The following is a 20,000-nucleotide window of genomic DNA, read 5'->3' on the forward strand; positions in this document are numbered from 1 at the left end:
AGAGGCTATAGGCCAGGGATACTCAACTTGCTTTGCCCGGGGGCCACTTTTGTGAAATGATAGAAGGCTAGGGGCCAGTTAATAAACAATCAATATACATTTTTCTGTAGCGGATTGTAGGTTTTTGGGGTGTCAGCCGGAGTTTAGTCTGACAATGTTGTGCACACCGGATAGTTAGTTAAGTTAAGTACATACATAAGTGCCTGGGTAGCGAGCAGACGGCGGTATTTGACAATTTAGCAGCTAAATCATAGATTATTGAAAGATATTCAATATTCCAGACTGAAATGCTGTAACAGAAGTGGAGTATTGGCCAGAATGACATGAACATTTGGACACTTATTCAGCGGGTATCTTACATGTTGCGTTCAGGTGCACTGTAATTATTATTATTTATTTATTTTGCAATTCCATTGCCCGCATGTGCCCCGCGGGCCACCAGTTGAGTATCACTGCTATATGCCTTGGTGAACAGGTGGGTTGACAGAAAGTCTAGAGGCCATAGACCTTGGTGAACAGGTGGGTTGACAGAAAGTCTAGAGGCCATATGCCTTGGTGAACAGGTGGGTTTACAGAAAGTCTAGAGGCCATATGCCTTGGTGAACAGGTGGGTTTACAGAAAGTCTAGAGGCCATAGGCCTTGGTGAACAGGTGGGTTTTCAGGTTTAGTTTGAAGAAGGGGAAGATCTCAGCTGGGAGAGAGTTCCACAGGGTGGGGGCTGCCACACTAAAAGCTCTGTTCCCAAAGGTCCGCAGGCGGGTGTGGAGGATGGAGAGCAGACCTGTGTCAGAGGACAGGGGTGTAGGAGCCAGTGGAGGTGGATGAGGGTGAGGGTGATGTCTGCCAGGGCTTGGTGCAGGAGAAAACCCTCAACCTGGCAGCTGAGTTCTGCACATGGAGCCTCTCCAGGGCTTTGCTGGGTACCCTGGACAGGACTCCAGACGGGGGTCTCTGCTACAGTAAAGTAAAGTAAAGTAAAGTAAAGTAAAGTAAAGTAAAGTAAAGTAAAGTAAATTACACACATCCACTTGATTAGCAGGTGCAGGACAAACAAATAATCAGTAACCAGTCAAAGAAGTAGAGTCCACACACTGCTGGAGACTTCTCCAAGTACATTTATTGTATTATGTTTCGCTCACAAACAACCTTCTTCAGAATGAATCATTCATTCTGAAGAAGGCTGTTTGTGACCATAACAATACAATAAATCTATTGGAGAAATCTCCAGCAGTGTGTGGATCTAACTCTTCTACTGTCTCTGCCACAGGGTCACGGGGTCAGAGAGAGATGACCAGAGTTAGGAAATGTTTTTGAGCTGATAGAAGGCAGATTTTGTGATGATTTGATGTGTGACTGATAGGAGGGGATGAAGAAAGTAACTTTAGTCAGGCTCAGCCACATGAGTGTGTGTGTGTGTGTGTGTGTGTGCGTGTGTGTGTGTGTGTGTGTGTGTGTGTGTGTGTGTGTGTGTGTGTGTGTGTGTGTGCGTGTGCGTGTGCGTGCGCGTGCGCGTGCGCGTGCGCGTGTGCGTGTGCGTGTGCGTGTGCGTGTGCATGTGCGTGTGCGTGTGTGTGTGTGTGTGTGTGTGTTGGGACTTGTAGTCGGCCATGATGAGCTCAGGTGAAGATGGGTCCACGCAATTTACATCCAATTTCTATGCTGTTAATAATCAAACATAATTTGCTCCTTCATGTTATTTCCAGTCTCCTGGGTTCATGTGAAAATGCAGATGAAAACATGGACACCACACAGGCTGTTGACCAGGTCCAAGAGGACATCATCTCACCCTGTCACTTTTCAACATGCAGAGTAGATCAACAGACTCCTATAGATCCTACGTGTGAAATCAACACCACAGGAGTGTGACAATGACACAAACCGTTGGCCAGTAAGGGTGTTGTGGTCTTTGACATCAGAGACCGGGGTTCGATTCAAAGTCATTTCAACCATAAGTCACATTTAACTTTTTGTTATTTAAGCTGAACTGAAGCCAACCATTTATCTAACTTAACCAAGTTGTTTCATGCCTAAATAAATCAAACTGTAACAGAGGTTTTTGGCTACGGTCTTGATGGAAAAGGCTCCCCTGTGTGTTCAGAAGTGAAGCCAAGGTGAGAAATAGTCAACATAGAGAGGACACACTATGTTGTGAATAATGAGAATGTGTTGAGATGATGGAGCCTCTAAACTGTGAACACTGTGTTGACTCTTACCCTAAAGCCTCTCGTGTCATAACTCTGTGTTTGTCTTTTCTTTTCATGTTTTATTGTTTTTAACTCTCTTCTTCTCTTAGTTGAACTATTTGACTCTTGTGAAGCCCTTTGTCTCTTTGCTCTGTGAAAACTGCTGTATGTATGAATAAACTTACTTAGTACAAGTGTAACAGTAAACACAGTAGACACTGTGCTCTGCTCAGGTTCAGACTCTGAACCTCAGAGTTTCTGTTCCAGGTTTTTCTTCTGCTTCTCTCATGCTGCCTTTATGTAAACAGGACTTTACGACCTTCACCGCCACACAGAGTGACTAGGAGCAGTCAACCAAGTCCTGAATATGAGTCGATCATAGAAACAAGTTAATCAGATCTTATCCCTTCTTCTCTTCTAGTTTATTTCCCTGCAGGCAGCAGCTGGTGGTGTGTTCTAGCATGTTGATAAACACATTCATTTTAACATGTCAACCTGAACTCACCTCTCACTCTAACACCAGCTAAACTCACAGTGTAGGCCTACTATGTGTGATACATTTAGCAGGAGAAGAGTTTACGAGCAGCACCTGAAGGCAGCAGCGTCTTGGAAAGTCCTGACTCTACTTTCACTTTCATGTCCAGTCCAGTCAGCAGCCAATCAGAAACAAGCTGGTGGTTGTTTATCTGTTGCTAGAGGCAACATGTTGGATTCGACAGCAGCAGAGTGAGGAGCTCAGACGCCCCCTGGTGGTTTATTATGGTTTACATCAGTGATTCTCAACCTTTTTCATATCAAGGACCCCTAGTTTAGTACACATTAGAACAACCACAGAAACCCATTTGACAAGATTCTGTCTCTTGTACCAAAATCTGAGCATATTTGTATTGCTATATATGATTTTGTCCATAATTGTGAATGTTTCAAGGTATTAAATCATGGCTAAAAGAGAAACAACAATGTTCTTCTCACACCTACTACCCCTGTAGACCTACCTGTATTTTGTGTAGATGTATTTTTGTGTATGTATCAATCAATACATTTTATATTTATATAGCACCAAATCACAACAAGAGTTACAGTGGACTCTTTGGTAACGCTTTATAATACAGCCCTCACACGCAAGATCTGTACTTACAGGGTAAGTATGGGGTACAAGAAGTGAATGTACCCTGTAAGTACAGGGTACCAAATCTGTAGTTACAGCACCTGAATGTGTCGAAATGCATCAGGAACTTCACAGTAAGACATGTGCATTATGGAGTAGTAGAGAAAAGTGTTGTGCAGAGATCTCGTCTTGTGGATGCAGTGTATGGAGACCTGTGTGCGCGTTTTGGGCTGCGCAGCAGACATCCCCATCCCCGCCCTCCCCACCCGCTCTACTGAGGTGAAACGACAGAACCCCAGCACGTCACCCACCCTACCGGACGAACTCAACGCGTTCTACGCTAGGTTCGACCCCTCTGCCAGAGCGCCTCCCCTCCTCCCCCACCCCTCTCCCCCTCAGGGAGACGACCTCTACACCCACGACTGCATGGCGACTCAAACTTCGAAAACCATCGTGAAGTTTGCAGACGACACAGCGCTCGTGGGGCTGATCTCGGAGGGCGACGAGACGGCCTACATTTACATTTACATTTACATTTACATTACGTCATTTGGCAGACGCTTTTATCCAAAGCGACTTACAATAACACATTTTTTGTCAGCAATAGAGCAATCAACTATGGAGCACAGTCTATGACAACTACAACTTCTGAAGGAACAGTGGTACAAGTTTAGGTTAGTGGTACAAGGTTGGTTAGTTTTTTTTTTTTTTTTTTTTTTTTTTTTTTAATAAGGAAAGAGAGAGAACGAAGTTAGATCAAGAAGGGCCCAGATGGAGCCTGAAAAGGTGTGTCTTTAGTATTTTCCGAAAGATCGGCAGTGATTCAGCAGTCCTGACCGAAGGTGGAAGCTCGTTCCACCATTGAGGTGCCAGGGATGAGAAGAGTCGAGATCGGGATGAGCGACTTTTGAGCCCCCGTAGCGAAGGAGGGGCGAGGCGACCTGCACTGGTGGAGGAGCGAAGGGAGCGCTGAGAGGTTTGGAACCTGACCATGGATTGCAGGTACAGGGGAGCTGACTGGTGTACTGCCCTGTAGGCCAGTACCAGTGTCTTGAATTTGATGCGGGCCGAGATGGGAAGCCAGTGGAGCTCCTGGAAGAGGGGAGTGACGTGAGAGAATTTGGGTTGGTTGAATACCAGACGGGCTGCAGCGTTCTGAATGAGCTGAAGCGGTCGGATGTCGGTGGCAGGTAGGCCGGCCAGGAGCACGTTGCAGTAGTCCAGGCGGGAGGAGACAAGAGACTGGACCAGGAGTTGAGTCGCTTCTCTTGTGAGAAAGGGACGGATTTTGCGGATGTTGTAGAGAGAGAACCTACAGGAGCGTGCTGTAGCAGCTATGTTGGCAAAGCAAGACAGCTGGTTGTCAAGGATCACCCCAAGGTTCTTAGCTGTTTGGGAGGGAAGTACAGTGGTGTTGTCAATGGAGATGGAGAGATCTGCGAGAGGGCAGTCTTTTCCTGGGAGGAAGAGTAGCTCTGTCTTACCAAGGTTGAGCTTGAGGTGGTGGGCAGACATCCAGTCGCCAATGTCTTTGAGGCATGCAGAGATGCGAGCCTCGATTTGAGTGTCGGAGGGGGGGAAGGAAAGGAAAAGCTGGGTGTCATCAGCATAGCAGTGATAAGAAAAGCCATGAGAAGAGATCACATAGGCAAGAGATCTGATATAGAGAAGGAAAAGTAAGGGGCCCAGGACTGAGCCCTGGGGGACACCGGTGGTAAGAGGACAGGATCTGGAGAGGGACCCTCTCCATGAGACCTGGTATGAGCGGTTTGAGAGGTAGGAAGCAAACCAGGAGAGTGCAGAACCTGAAATGCCAAGGTCAGACAGAGTGGAAAGAAGGATTTGGTGGTTGACTGTATCGAAGGCAGCAGACAGGTCAAGGAGGACAAGAACAGAAGAGAGGGATGAGGCCTTAGCAGTGTGAAGGGCCTCTGTGACAGCAAGAAGAGCTGTCTCAGTGGAGTGAGAGGCCTTGAAACCGGACTGCAGAGGGTCCAGGAGGTCATTTTGGGAGAGATAGAGAGAAAGTTGTTCGGACGCTGCTCGTTCGAGGGTTTTGGAAAGGAATGAGAGAAGAGAGACAGGTCTGTAGTTGTGAATAGCAGTAGGGTCAAGGGAGGGTTTCTTAAGCAGACTTGCAGTCTGCAGGCGGAACAAGACCAGAGGACAGAGAGGAGTTAATGAAGGTAGTGAGGAAGGGAGATATGTTAGGGGAGATGGTTTGGAGGAGAGAGGAAGGGATAGGATCGAGGGGGCAGTAAGTGGCTCGGTTCGAGCTGATGAGTTTAAGCACTTCATCAGGAGAGAGGGGAGAGAAGGAAGGAAATCCAGGGACAGGGGGCCGAGGAGCAGGATTGGAGTCGGGAGTGTTAGTGAGGGTGCCTGGAGGATGGAAGGAGGAGCTGATGTCATCCACCTTTTTAGTAAAGAAGGTTACAAAATCATCAGCAGAGAGGGAGGAGGGAGGGGGAGGGGAGGGAGGGTTATGGAGCGTGGAGAAGGTGGAGAACAGTTTACTGGGATTGGATGCAGAGGACTGGATTTCAGAGATGAAGAAGGAGGTTTTTGCTTTAGAGACAGCATCAGTGAAGTTTGAGTGGATATGGTGGTAGGAAGAGAGATCTTCAGGGAGATGTGATTTTCTCCATTTTCTCTCAGCTGCCCGAAGCTCAGTTCGATAAGTTCGCAGAGATTCAGTCAGCCAAGGAGAAGGGGGAGAAGATCGGGCAGGCTTAGTGGTGAGTGGGCAAAGAGAATCAAGAGCGGAGGAGAGAGAGGAGAGAAGAGTGGTGGAAGCCTCGTCGGTGGACAGGAGAGCAAATTGCTCGGCAGGGGGAAGTAGGGAGAGGACGGTAGAAGAGAGGGAGTCGGGTGAGAGAGTTTTTAGGTTGCGTCGGGTGGTGGTAGAGTGAGGGGGAGATGGGTGGGAGGAGGGGAGGGGGATGGGAAGGGAGAAGGTGATAAAGTGGTGGTCGGATACAGGAAGAGGAGTCACAGTGAGATTAGAGGTGGAGCAGGATCTGGTGAAGACCAGGTCAAGCACATTCCCTGCTTTGTGAGTAGGAGGAGATTGAGAGAGGTAAAGGTCAAAGGATGAGAAGAAGTTAAGGAAAGACAGAGATTGTAAGGTTACTGGCTGGATGTTGAAGTCTCCCAGAAAGATGAGTGGAGTACCATCCTCAGGAAAGACGGAGAGGAGGGTGTCCAGCTCGTCCAGAAAGTGACCAAGCGGACCAGGCGGGCGGTAGATTACCACAATGTTGAGCTTGATGGGTAGGGATACGGCAACTGCATGGGACTCAAAAGATGAGATAGACAGATGAGAGAGAGAGGTGACAGTGTAGGTCCATTTGGGAGAGATGAGGATACCAGTGCCTCCGCCACGGCCAGAGGCTCTAGGGGTGTGCGAGAAGGAATAGGCAGCAGAGAGCGGTGCAGTGTTTTCAGGAATGATCCAGGTCTCTGTGAGAGCTAGAAAGTGGAGGGTTTGAGATAGAGCATGAGCCGAGATGGTCTCAGTTTTCTTAACTGTGGGCTGAGGTTACAACAGGGATGGGAAGAAAACACATAGTTAGGTAGATGAGTAGGTAGAATAAGAGAGGTAGCAAAAAACCCTATTCTATGGCCTCCCCTCGAAGGACTCCCGCAGAAAGACTCCCTTGTCTTTGTGCCCGAGTCTTTGTGCCGCGAGGCTACGTGCCGCTTACCACTGCCGCTGTAGACTGACAGTGTTCAGAAATACTGCTTCAACAGGGCTATAAGCCACGCCTATCTAATCAGATAGAGAGGAGGTGGGGGCCCTGGAACAATGGTGCCAGGACAACCACCTCTCTCTGAACGTCTCCAAGACCAAGGAGATCATTGTAGACTACAGGAGGGGGGGGGGCACACACCCCCCAATCACCATCAACGGCACAGTGGTGGAAAGGGTGGACAGCTTCAAGTACCTGGGAGTCAACATCCACCAGGACCTGACTTGGGCCGGCCACACCGCCACTGTTGTCAAAAAGGCCCAACAGCGAATACACGGACTCAGGCGCCTGAAGAAATTTGGGCTAAGGCCAGAAATCCTTACGGACTTCTACAGAGGCACCATTGAAAGCCTGCTGACTGGCTGCTTCACCACCTTCACCACTACGGGAACTGTACCACCATGGACCGCAGGGCGCTACGGAGAGTGAGACGCGCGGCCCAGCACGTATATATATATATATATATATATATATATATATATATATATATATATATATATATATATATATATATATGCCGTGGTATTCACCCAGTCAGTGGGTTCTATTTGTCTTGTTATTACTCCCATGTTCCATTCTATGTAGCTCCTCCACTACTTGCTCCGTGATCGCTACAGGAACCTTCCTCTGAGAATGTACTACTGGTGTAATATCTGGATTCATCTGGATATGGTGTTTTCCTGCTAATCCAGAAAACAAGTCTTCAAATCCTGTCAGAATGTCATTTTGTTTTTCCACAGCATATATCCTCTTCACCAAGCCTAGCTTTGTGCATGTTGCTTTGCCCAGTATTGCTGGAACATGTTGCTGCACTATCTCAAACTCTATTTTGCGTTTTTGTCCTTTGTGCACACAGGTGACTGATGTTCTGCCCAATGGCGCCGACTTGTGGCCGAAATATGCAACAAGCATTTCAATATTTTTGATGCACACCTCCTGTTCCACTTTAAGTGTGCCAATGAACATGTCACTGTTGCCCTCACACTGTTCCACAGGATGCATTTTCCTTGCTTGGACTTGTGATTTGCACATCTTTGCAAAATGATGTCTTTTCTGACATAACTTGCATGTCTGACCAAAGGCTGGGCATTTTCTGTATTGACACGATTTCACGATTTCAGACGGCAGCCCGTCTTTATTGTCACACAACACACTACAACACATGCATGCGGCCACTACACACACTCATGCTGACGGTGGCCGGTGAAATATGTCCTCTGCATTTGACCCACGCTGCATGTTTTTAGTTGGGGGTAATGTACGGAGGAACCCCCTGGGGGGTACGGGGAGAACATGCAAACTCCACACAGAAAGGCCCTTTCGACGAGATAGCCCACCTAGGCAGTAGGCACTGAAGATATGGGGGGGTCACAACTCCAGCGCCCACAGCGTCCCAGGTGGGAATCGAACCCAGGACCTTCGAGCTGTGAGGCGACAGCGCTTACCACTGCACCACCATACCCAGTATTGGTGCTTGTAACCACATCTGCTGCAGTTAACTTCCTTTTGATCATCTTGTGGAGGTGGCTTTGTTCTGCTCCTGTCGCCTCTGTCTCTCTTGGCATAGGCAGTCTTTACTGTTTTTATTTTGTGCACTTCAATTTCTTCATTTAGCACTTTAACCTGACTTGACGTGATCTCACTGGCACGGCAGACATCAATTGCCTTTTCTAGTGTAAGATCCGCCTCTCTCAATAGCTGCCTCTCACTTGATCGTCCCTTATGCCGCATACAATCCTGTCACGTATTAACCATTCATGCAGTTGTCTGAACTCACAGTCCTTGGCTTGTTTTTCAAGTCTGTCACGTAGGCATCTATGGTCTCTGTTGGTCCTTGAGCCCTCGTGAAGAACATATGACAGATGTACGGCAGGTTTTTTCTTGGTTCGCAGTAGTCTTGAAACTTTTTCTTCAATACTGCAATTTTATCCTTCTCTCCGTCTCGGAAGACAAACATGTTGCAAACCTTCATTGCTTCTTCCCCCGCCACGTGCAGAAATGTAGCACACTGCACGTTTTCTCTGCCACGCCGCTTGCGATGCAAAACAGCTCAAACTTCTGGATCCATATTTCCCAGTTCTCGGTGAGATTACCCTGCAGGCTCAAACTCGACGGTGGCTGCAACTGAGACAACTTTCAGTGTTCTTTCTTTTCTTTTCCAGTTTATTCTGACACCATGTTATATATATTGACGTGACTCGGACACCGCTTAGACAACAACTGATGTTTATTCACCAACCCGGATGTATATACATTCTTATACGTCATGACGTCATACGCACTCTGACGCTACGCATATTCACACAATATGTTACAGGGAGCAAAAGTTGCATGCAAGTCTATGTAGGGAGACGGAACTCTTTCTAGGCGCTAGCCGAAAGAGGTCCAACTCTTCAAGTTCAACTCTGAGACTTCAAAGGGGAAAAACGGCAAAACAACGAGTCACCCACCCTGCCAGACGAACTCAACGCGTTCTATGCCAGGTTCGACCCCTCTGCCAGAGCGCCTCCCCTCCTCTCCCACCCCTCTCCTCCTCTCCTCCCCCCCATCACCCCTCCTCCCTCCTCCCCCCCACCACCCCCCCTCCTCTCCTCCCCCCCCTGCCACCTCCTCTCCTCCCCCCCTGCCACCTCTCTCCCCCCACCACCCCTCCCCCCCTACCACCTCTCCCCCCCACCACCCCTCCCCCTTCCCCCCCTCACCACCCCTCCTCCTCTCCCCCCCCCCACTGCCCTCCACCACCCCTCCTCCTCTCCCCCCCCCCACCACCCCTCCTCCTCTCCCCCCCCCACTGCCCTCCTCTCCCCGCCACCTCTCCTGGGGCTCCTCAACCGAGGCTCTGCTCGGGAAGAGGGCCGGACCCCTTGGTACCGGGCTGACCCATACCGGCCTGGGGTCTCCGGCTCACAGGCGAGGGCCTGGGCCGAAGGTATTCCGTCATGATGGCTTGCGCCCTGATGATGGTGACTCCTGCGCCCGCTGGGGCTGCGGGATACATTGGCGTCTCTGTCGTCATAGGTCAAACCTCCATGACCTGACCTGTCCCGACTTGACTGGTGGCCAGCTTGATGGGACCTGCCAGTGCGTTGGGATTCCTTGAAGTATTCAGTGGTGTCCCGGTTGGTCTCCCTTTGGCGCGCGATCTTATGTTCGAACTCAGCCCTTGTCTGGGCTAGATCGGCTCTTGCCTGGGCTGCCTGAGCAGGGAGTCGGTTTTCCTGGTGGCTGCGGATGAGCTCCTGCCCCGATCGGATCGTCTGTTGGGAGTGTAGGGGGTCTGGCCCCTGACTACTACTCCTGCTGTATCCAGATTCGATCTGCTGGGGAAGGGATTGCTCCTCTGGTCGGCGAGGTGCCGTGACCAGAGCGAGCTCACCTGACTCCTGTTCCATCTCTGAGCGTCGCAAGTCCTCTGATCCGCTCGAAGGACCAATTTGTAGCGAAGCTTGTGGGCTTGCCTCGTGAAGTGTGCTGGATCGTAGATGAGGGCTCACGGGCCGTGGTCGATCAGAACCACAGAGATGTCGGTCCTCGGACGCGGTTGAAATACCACTCGTGACCTGGCTGGTTGTAAGGCAGTCGGTCACCAGGGCCTGGCTGGTTGTAAGACAGCCAGGATTCAGCTCGGGTTCGGATTTGGTCGTGGTGAGGGTAGACATTATGAAGTAGAATAGAGAGGAAGTAGGAATACCGGCTACAGCGTCACAGAGCACCTTGTATATATATGTTATGTCTGACATCGCCGATGACCTCACAGGTGAACTCTATGCTATGACATCATCGGTGACCCCGTAAAGTCCCGTCTGCCATCACAGTCAGCCTAGATCGCCTGACGTCGCCGATGACCTCACAGGTGAACTCTGACGTCATCATTGATGATGTCATCATCATTACGTCGTTGGCGCGCCGGCTCGTGGGCATCGACTGCCCCAAGAACAGGCCTGACGGTGGGCCATTATGGACCCTTTTCTAGACAAAGTTTTTACTCCCCCTCATTCATTCAAATCTTTTTTTACAATATTTTATTAAGATTTTACACATAGAAAACATAAACATGCAAAGTCAATAAACGCCACATAAAATGCTCATACCCATAAAGAAAACAGAAGGTTTGACATAAACGGGTCGTTTTTTTTTTTTTTTTTTATCCTATAATAAGTGAATGTGAATGTGTTAGCAATGTGTTAGCAGAATTGTGTTGGGCCACAGCTATGTCATTTTACATGCGATCAGGCTGAATCTTTCAGAAAGTGTAAAGAGCAGACCTGCAGGTGCTTTTTTAAATGAGGTAATCAGGTGACACAACTGTTTTATTATAGTATTTTATTAGTTGCTGAATCGCTGAACATGATTGTAAATAATCATAGGCTATTGCAATTGGACATTGCTTGACCACATTAACCTGATTACATTTACACCTGGTACGGTATTAGTAACGTGGAATTAATAATATTATAATTATTGTATGTATGACGGGAGTGTAGGAAGTGAAATATGTCTCAAATTGTACATACTGTATTAGGTTACAAAAACAAAACTATTGCTGTGGTACTTATTGTTATTTAATATTGGCACCTTTTCAGAGTAGCAGAGGCGGCTCTAAATTATAGCTATAGGAAAAATGTAGCCTATAATAGGCTACATTTTTCCTCCTAAAATATGTTTCCTCTTGCTATTGCATTGCATTATGATGGTCCATACCTGATGTTCTAGTCATGTGATCTTCAAGTTGTTCTCATCAGGCTCTATTGGCACTGTAGGTTTTTGTGCCTAATTGTACATTTTATCAAGGGAGCTTTGTTTAAACACGTGTGTGTTTATATGAAGAAAGTGTGTTTGTATAAACACGTGTGTGTTTATATGAAGAAAGTGTGTTTGTATAAACACGTGTGTGCTTATATGAAGAAAGTGTGTTTGTATAAACATGTGTGTGCTTATATGAAGAAAGTGTGTTTGTATAAACATGTGTGTGCTTATATGAAGAAAGTGTGTTTGTATAAACATGTGTGTGTTTATATGAAGAAAGTGTGTTTGTATAAACATGTGTGTGCTTATATGAAGAAAGTGTGTTTGTATAAACATGTGTGTGCTTATATGAAGAAAGTGTGTTTGTATAAACATGTGTGTGCTTATATGAAGAAAGTGTGTTTGTATAAACATGTGTGTGCTTATATGAAGAAAGTGTGTTTGTATAAACATGTGTGTGCTTATATGAAGAAAGTGTGTTTGTATAAACATGTGTGTGCTTATATGAAGAAAGTGTGTTTTTATAAACATGTGTGTGGTTATATGAAGAAAGTGTGTTTGTATAAACATGTGTGTGCTTATATGAAGAAAGTGTGTTTGTATAAACACGTGTGTGTTTATATGAAGAAAGTGTGTTTGTATAAACATGTGTGTGCTTATATGAAGAAAGTGTGTTTGTATAAACATGTGTGTGCTTATATGAAGAAAGTGTGTTTGTATAAACATGTGTGTGCTTATATGAAGAAAGTGTGTTTGTATAAACATGTGTGTGTTTATATGAAGAAAGTGTGTTTGTATAAACATGTGTGTGCTTATATGAAGAAAGTGTGTTTGTATAAACATGTGTGTGTTTATATGAAGAAAGTGTGTTTGTATAAACATGTGTGTGCTTATATGAAGACAGTGTGTTTGTATAAACATGTGTGTGCTTATATGAAGATGTGCATATATTAATGTATTTTCTCACTCCTTGTACTTTACCATGCTTTTTTAAAATGTATTATTATTATCAGCCATTTCCCCCTGACTGTGGTTTATCAGGACTTTTCAAAGTCTGAGGGTGTGGGCCTCCCCCCAGACAAAAATTGGGGACAAAGACCCCCCCTCACCCCAGTTTACTTGTTGACTGTCTGTAGTTTTGCTAAATTCCTGGATGCCTGTGGGATCATGATTATGTTATTTCGTCCCAGCAATTATGACTGAGACAAGATAGCTTCAGACTATTTAAATAAAGGTCGGTCTGAAGCCATTTATTTGTTTATTTATTTTATAAACTACTGTATATCTTAACAAAATCACACACATTTAGGCTATTCTATGTGATCTCCTACTTTGAAAACCTCTTATATGGTTCATCACATGAGTTGTCAGGTGACCCCCTGAGAAGGGTATTTGTAGGTCAGATCAGAAGCATCAGAATTCTTTATTTGCCAAGGTATGTTTTCACATACAAGGAAATTGTCTTGGTGTGATTGGTGCTCAAGTAACCTGATACATTAGAACCAATATACGTACCAATATACCAATATATATATATATAAATAAGTTATACAGAATGTAAAAAGATTCACAGATATTAACAGATAATGATATACACAGTATTAACAGATATAAACAGTCTTGACAAGGTGAGGTAAGGTGTGTCTCTGTCTAGTTGTTTCTTATCTGAGGAAGGGCTTGTTGCCTGAAACGTTACCTTTGTGGTAACACCATTGACCTATATTACCAATAGATGGTGGGACTAACTTCTAGTGTGCAGACTGTAATTTGTTATGTTCAGTTACGCTTCAGTTCTGCACTGTTTTTCACTGATTGGATGTGCGTGCTTTTTACTTTCATGCTGACTGGACTGGATATGGAAATGAAAGTAAAGAGCTAGCACTTTTCAGAGACGCTGCTGCCTTCAGGTGCTGTATGTAAACTCTACACCTGCTAAGTTAGTGTTGGTGAAAACACTAACTTGACACACACATGAGGATTAATCCTCATGAAGACCATTTAAAAGGTGTTTTCGAGGTTTTCATGTCAACAGAAGTGAATATAAAGTTATGGAATATTACAGTAATCATAAGTGCTATGGGATTATAATCAATGATGGACTGTAAATATGGACAGAGCTTCATAATCAATTACACCGATACTATGATAAATATAGAACTACTAAATATGTAATGATGACATGGGAGACTTTTCCCAAGGATCTTTCATGTGATGCTGACACAACACAAACAAACATAAGGAGAGTCTCAGCTACAATAACAAAGTGATAGAGTGCTCCCCAAAGATTTATTGTAGGAAAAGACATCTCACTCCAGTAGATATATGAGAATCTAACACTCAGAAAACCTTAAAGCAGATAACATCTTGAAGCAGTTGATGTGATTTCACAGATGAAGTTAAAGGACAGAAGCCTTTCATCTGACTCAGTTTGAGGAAGTTAGTCGCTGGAAAAGAATCATGTCACACAGGAAGGCGAAGCCTCAAGTCACAAATACATTCGACTCGAGTGACACACACATACATGTCATGTGACATACATGTGCTGTATGTCATGCTACATATGTCTGCTGTATGTCATGCTACATGTCTCAGTACATACACTATGTGCCCTACATCACATTATGTCACACACATTTTCACTGCCAACTCCGTCAGGACTTTTCCCCCAAATCTTTTCTACTACGCCCACTTTATTTTTATTTTTATGGTGGTTAGGGTTAGGGCAGTGGTTCTCAAAGTTTTTCACATGAGGGACCCCTAAACTGACAAGACCACGGACCCCTATTTGATAGGATTTTGTCCCACAGTCCCCCATATGATAAGATTGATGCTTTTAGATGTTTTATTACAGAAAGTGTATAAAACCCATGACCAAAATAGTAATTGTGTTACTTATGAATGGAATTATAGGGGAAATAAATTACCCCCCTTTTGGCTGGGGACCCCCTGAAACCCCCCCAAGGACTCCTGGGGGTCCCCGGACCCCTATTTGAGAATCATTGGGTTAAGGTTAGGGTTATGGTTTGGGTTAAGTATGTGCCATACATCATGTATATCACATTAGCACAGCACATAGACAACAGTATATGTATATCACCAAACATGTATGTGCTGTAGATCATGTGTCACAGCACATGTGCAGTGTATCACAGAAGGCTTGAAGCAGAAACAGCGGCTCTTCCTCTCCAGCAGGTGGCAGCACTGAAAACAAAAGAAAGGAGGTTGAGTTCCCCGCTGACTTTCTCTTCCAGGAGACAAACAACAGGACTCCTACTATCAATGATTCCTACCTCAGTTAGTGGGAACCAGAACCCGACCTGATTTAAAACAAGAGAAGAAGAGACTGCTGTTATTTAGTCATTATTATGTTATTGTTCTGTGAAGTCTGAAGAGTCTGAACTGGTCTGATGTGGTCTGAACTGGTCTCAAGTGATCTGAACTGGTCTGAACTGGTCTCAAGTGATCTGAACTGGTCTGAAGTGTCTAAAGTCTGAAGTAGTCTGAAGTGGTCTAGTGCAGTAGTTCTCAACATTTTTCACATGAAGGACCCCTAAACTGACAAAGATTAGACCACGGAACCCCATTTGATAGGATTTTGTCCCACGGTCCCCATTTGATAATAAGATTGATGCTTTTAGAGGTTTTATTACAGAAAGTGTAGAAAACCCATGAACAAAATAGTCATTATGTTACTTATGAATGGAATTATAGCCCAAACAAATTGCCACCCTTTTGGCTGGGGACCCCCTGGAACCGCGTGATTTCTAAACCCACATAGGATAAGCAATAACCACGCCCTGTGGCGCCGGGATTGGCCAGGAGCATTGAAGCTTGGGACTAAAGCACCTGGGGTTTTTCATCTTTTAAAATAAAGATGTTTAAAAAACTATTGCTTGTTACATTTTCAGTGCTGTACCTTTTCTCTGGGTAAGAATTGAGCTTGAAATTAACGATACATTATATTATATGACCTATGAACGTGAACACAACACCGTTTATATTATTGCATGTTTTTGTAGTTTGTGTACATTGTGTAGATTACAATTATTATGCTTATTATTGTAACGTGTCGGGTAATCCAAGTATTACCTGTAATGTGATGTGCAACATAAGTGTCTCAACGGTAGCTAGGAACTAATGTGTGTGGGTGTGCCCCTAGGGGAAACGGGGTATATATGACCAGCGGCCGGGGTGCCGGATGTCAGTCAAGCTATGGAGTGAGCGAGACCGGGTGTTGTGTGTAGAGCTAGCTCTGTGAAGCTAGCTGCTAGGAGCTAAAGAAGCCTGTGAATAAAGAACCTGTACCAACTACAACTCTCCGTTCCTTGGACAAATACCCACTTTGTTACATTGGTGTCAGACAGTAAAGCGGTAGCGCCTCTGATTCGGTCGAGAGGGGAGAGAGTGAGGAGGAACAGCAGAGAAAAGTTAGAGATCAAAGGCTCGAGCGACCTAGCGGTAGCGAGCTAGCTGTGTGAGCTAGCTGCTACGAGCGCCACGTGTGATGGTGCGCCTAGAAGAAAGCCTGTCGGCGAACGGGAGAAAAGAGGGGCTGACGACAGAGATCAGCTCGATGCTGGCGGGCATGGAAGCCCGTGTGTTGAAAGAAGTCAGACGGCTGGTGGAAGAAACTCCTGCTTGGGCAGTAGAGGTGATGCGGACGCTGCGAGAAGTCATGCAGCGGGTGGATTTGATGAGCGCAGAGGGAGCGCAGTGTGGAGAACGGCTGGAGGAACCACAAAATAGACTGTGTTGGAGCTGTGGAGAACCGGGCCATGTGGCGAGGTGGTGCCGAGGCGGACCCGGGAGACGGACCGGGTATGCGGGACAACGACATGGACAGCAGGGAGCCTGCTGGGCATGCGGCGCGATCGGACATTTAGCCAGAGAATGTCAAGAAGCTGTCGGGGATTGGAGGACAGCGAGAGAGGAGAGACAGGTGAGGCTTTGTTGGGCTTGCCAGTCGCCTGAACATTTAGCTAGAGACTGCACTAAGAGTGTGAACGCTGGAAGAGACACACAGCCGGGGGAGCAGCCCGAGCAACAAGCAGTGGAGCAGCCTGAGCAACAAGCGGCGGAGCAGCGGAGCAGTACAGAGGCGATTGTTCTGGGCAGGAGAGTGACTGTTGAGCCGGCCCAGGCTAGCTGCTCTGCATGCCAGCCAGTGGTGGGGGAGATCGCCATCAGCGACGAGACCATCAGGATAATGGGAATCGTTTTGAACAGCCAGAGGGAGGTGAGCGACATCATCTGCAGAGCTGTTACAGTCGGGGGAGCGGCGCTCGTGTCCCCGGGGGAGCGAGAGGGGTCAACGCTGGAGGAGCCGGCCCAGCCAAGCCGCTGCACAGCCCCCACGGCTGCGCTGCAGAAAGTCGAGGTGGAGATCGACGCCGATGGTGTCCGCCCTGCTGTCCTCAACACGCCGCCCCCTGGGGGAGCGGGACGGGAGGACGAGCGAGTGCAAGAGGTGGAGCAGACAGACGAAGACAGGGCCATCTGGGAGGTCGACGGGCATGAGCGGAGACGCAGACAGATGGAGGATGCGGATATCGGTCCGGTGTATGCGTGGGTGGCGGCCGGACGCCGGCCCCCTGTGGAGGAGATTCACATGTTTTCCGGTGCCACGAAAGGATTGTGGAACATGTTTTCGGACCTGCAACTGGGTGGAGCTGGGGTTTTAGAGAGAAAGGGGCACGGGAAAAGCGGGACCCAGTGGGTGGTACCCGGTTGCCTGCGAGAATTGGCACTGAAGTGGATGCACAAGGGCCCATACGGTGATCGTGGGCCCGAAGAGACACTCAGCCTCATCCGTGGACATTTCTATTGGGGCAAACAAAAGGAGGACGTGCGGAGATACTGCAGGGAGTGTGAGGTCTGTGGGGCACAAAGGGGGGACCGAAAAGAGTTACACTGCAGAGGACTAACCCCACTGGGGGTTGAGCGGGACTAGCATGCTTTAGGTGGGACATAAGCTTTAAAAGGGGGGATGGAAATAGTGGTTGAAGTGAAGTGGGATAATGTGAATAAGAAAAAAAAGGTTTAAATGAAGGTAATGGGAAAAAAGAATGATGTCAATGTGATGGGTTGTAAAGAGAAAAGAGGGAATGTAAATGTTGGGGCTTGTGTTAAGTGAAAATGTTGGGGAAAAGGGTGCTAATGGGAAGTAACTAAATGATGGTGGGAGTGAATGCAAAATAAGTGGTGTTAAAGAGAAGGGCTATTGGAATGGGAATGTGAACAGAAATGTGGGTTGAATTTAAAGGAATGGGAAAAGAGGGAAGAAATGAAAAGAAATGCAAATAGTGGTGGTGGAATGAAAATTAAGAAGTGCGCTAAAAAGATAAGAGATTATGTGGGAAATTGGGGGAATACAAAATGTTGTGGGGTGGTGTGTTTTGGTACAGGGGGATATGTGTGGGTTGTGGGTGTTAACGTGGACGTTAACAAATGTTGGGTGAGGAGTATGTAACGTGTCGGGTAATCCAAGTATTACCTGTAATGTGATGTGCAACATAAGTGTCTCAACGGTAGCTAGGAACTAATGTGTGTGGGTGTGCCCCTAGGGGAAACGGGGTATATATGACCAGCGGCCGGGGTGCCGGATGTCAGTCAAGCTATGGAGTGAGCGAGACCGGGTGTTGTGTGTAGAGCTAGCTCTGTGAAGCTAGCTGCTAGGAGCTAAAGAAGCCTGTGAATAAAGAACCTGTACCAACTACAACTCTCCGTTCCTTGGACAAATACCCACTTTGTTACATTATTATTATTACTATGCTAAGGAAGGTAGGTGACCATAATTAATTTCAATGTCCCCTCTCAATATCGCTGTCTGTTCTCAAGAGCTATTCAGTTGGTTCATGAAATCGCTGGGCTGCGTGCCCTCCAGTGTTGCTCCTGGCCAATCCCGGCGCCACAGGGCGTGGTTATTGCTTATCCTATGTGGGGTTAGAAATCACGCCCTGGAACCCCCTCAAGGACCCCACTTGAGAACCACTGGTCTAGTGGACTGACCTTGGGCCTTCCTCCTGTAGAAGATGAATCCAGCCAGAGGTAAGATGAGACCCAGAGCCAGTCCTGAGGCTCCGATGGCCATCTTGTTCCTCTTAGACTCAGGCATGGAGGGATCTGTGGAGACATTGAGATGGTTGATTTCAGACAGTCCAGTGTAACTCAATCTGACTGGCTTGTCCAAGGAGACGTGTTTTAGCTGGTGACTGTGTGGACACGTCTCAGTAACATGATTCACTTTTATTACTGTGATGACTTCACACCTCAGCCCCACTCCGGGAATACTGTTATTTTTTTATTTTGTAAAATAAAAGCACATATTCAGAGATTACATGTCCAAGGCTACTAATGATAAATGGACATACTAACAACATACTCCTAAATGTCTTTATAGTAAGATAATTTATAGCTCAAGTACTCACACATTCCACTAGAGGGACAAGAGGTGGACTGATAACTTTACCTGTAGTCCAATTATATGAAGAGGGCTGTATTTTACAGGGTGATAGTAACGTGGAACAGTCTTCCAGGTGATGTTTGTTACATCAAAGGAAAGGCTTGTTTTAAAAGGAAACTTAGACTCCACATACACTCATACATACATACATACATACACTCATACATAAAATACAATTTTATTCGGCAGGCTAGCTTGAGTACTTGCGGACCTTGCTACATCTGGTTCTAAATTATCTTTTATCTTGTTTTATTCTCTCTTTTTCTCATATGATATATGTTTTTTGTGATACATGTTTTTTAGTATATTCTATTTGTATTCTTTCTTATGTGATACATGTTTTTTGTGATACATGTTTTTTTAGTACTATATTCTATTTGTGTATTCTTTCTTATGTGATACATGTTTTGTGTTTTGTGTATTCTATTGCATTGTCTGTTATGTAATGTATATTTCTTGGACCTGCAGGAAGACTAGCGGTCGTGTAGGCGTCAGCTAATGTGGATCTGTTTTAATAAACAAATAAACAAATACTGATCAGTAATATCTGATCACTGATATGACAGATTAGGATGAATAATAGGATTATTAATTATAAGTGTTATAGTGACACAGTAATGTCACACAGTACAATCCAATGGGAGGCTAAAGAAGAGTGATATGCCAGAATCTGACCTGCATCTACATGAGTCTCTGATTAAAGTGTGTGATTGTTTCTCTAGAGGAGGACCACAGAAGGAAATATAAT

At 46.2% G+C, this 20,000-nt stretch overlaps 1 protein-coding gene across 1 annotated transcript in view; it reads right to left on the bottom strand.

Moving 5' to 3' along the window:
- Positions 1 to 14,048: 14,048 nt before the first annotated feature.
- Positions 14,049 to 20,000, bottom strand: part of LOC310794583 (HLA class II histocompatibility antigen, DQ beta 1 chain-like) — a 9,281-nt gene continuing 3,329 nt past the window's right edge. The window contains exons 5-7 of the mRNA XM_083656561.1: positions 18,799 to 18,912; positions 15,081 to 15,107; positions 14,049 to 14,991 (exon numbers count right to left, since the gene is read on the bottom strand). Coding sequence (XP_083512687.1) covers positions 15,082 to 15,107; positions 18,799 to 18,912 — 140 coding nt within the window. The 3' untranslated portion in view covers positions 14,049 to 14,991; position 15,081. The remainder of the gene's footprint in view (positions 14,992 to 15,080; positions 15,108 to 18,798; positions 18,913 to 20,000) is intronic.

This window comes from Poromitra crassiceps (genome assembly GCF_964638095.1).
Source record: "Poromitra crassiceps genome assembly, chromosome: 20".
In the NCBI taxonomy this organism is placed as follows: Eukaryota; Metazoa; Chordata; class Actinopteri; order Beryciformes; family Melamphaidae; genus Poromitra; species Poromitra crassiceps.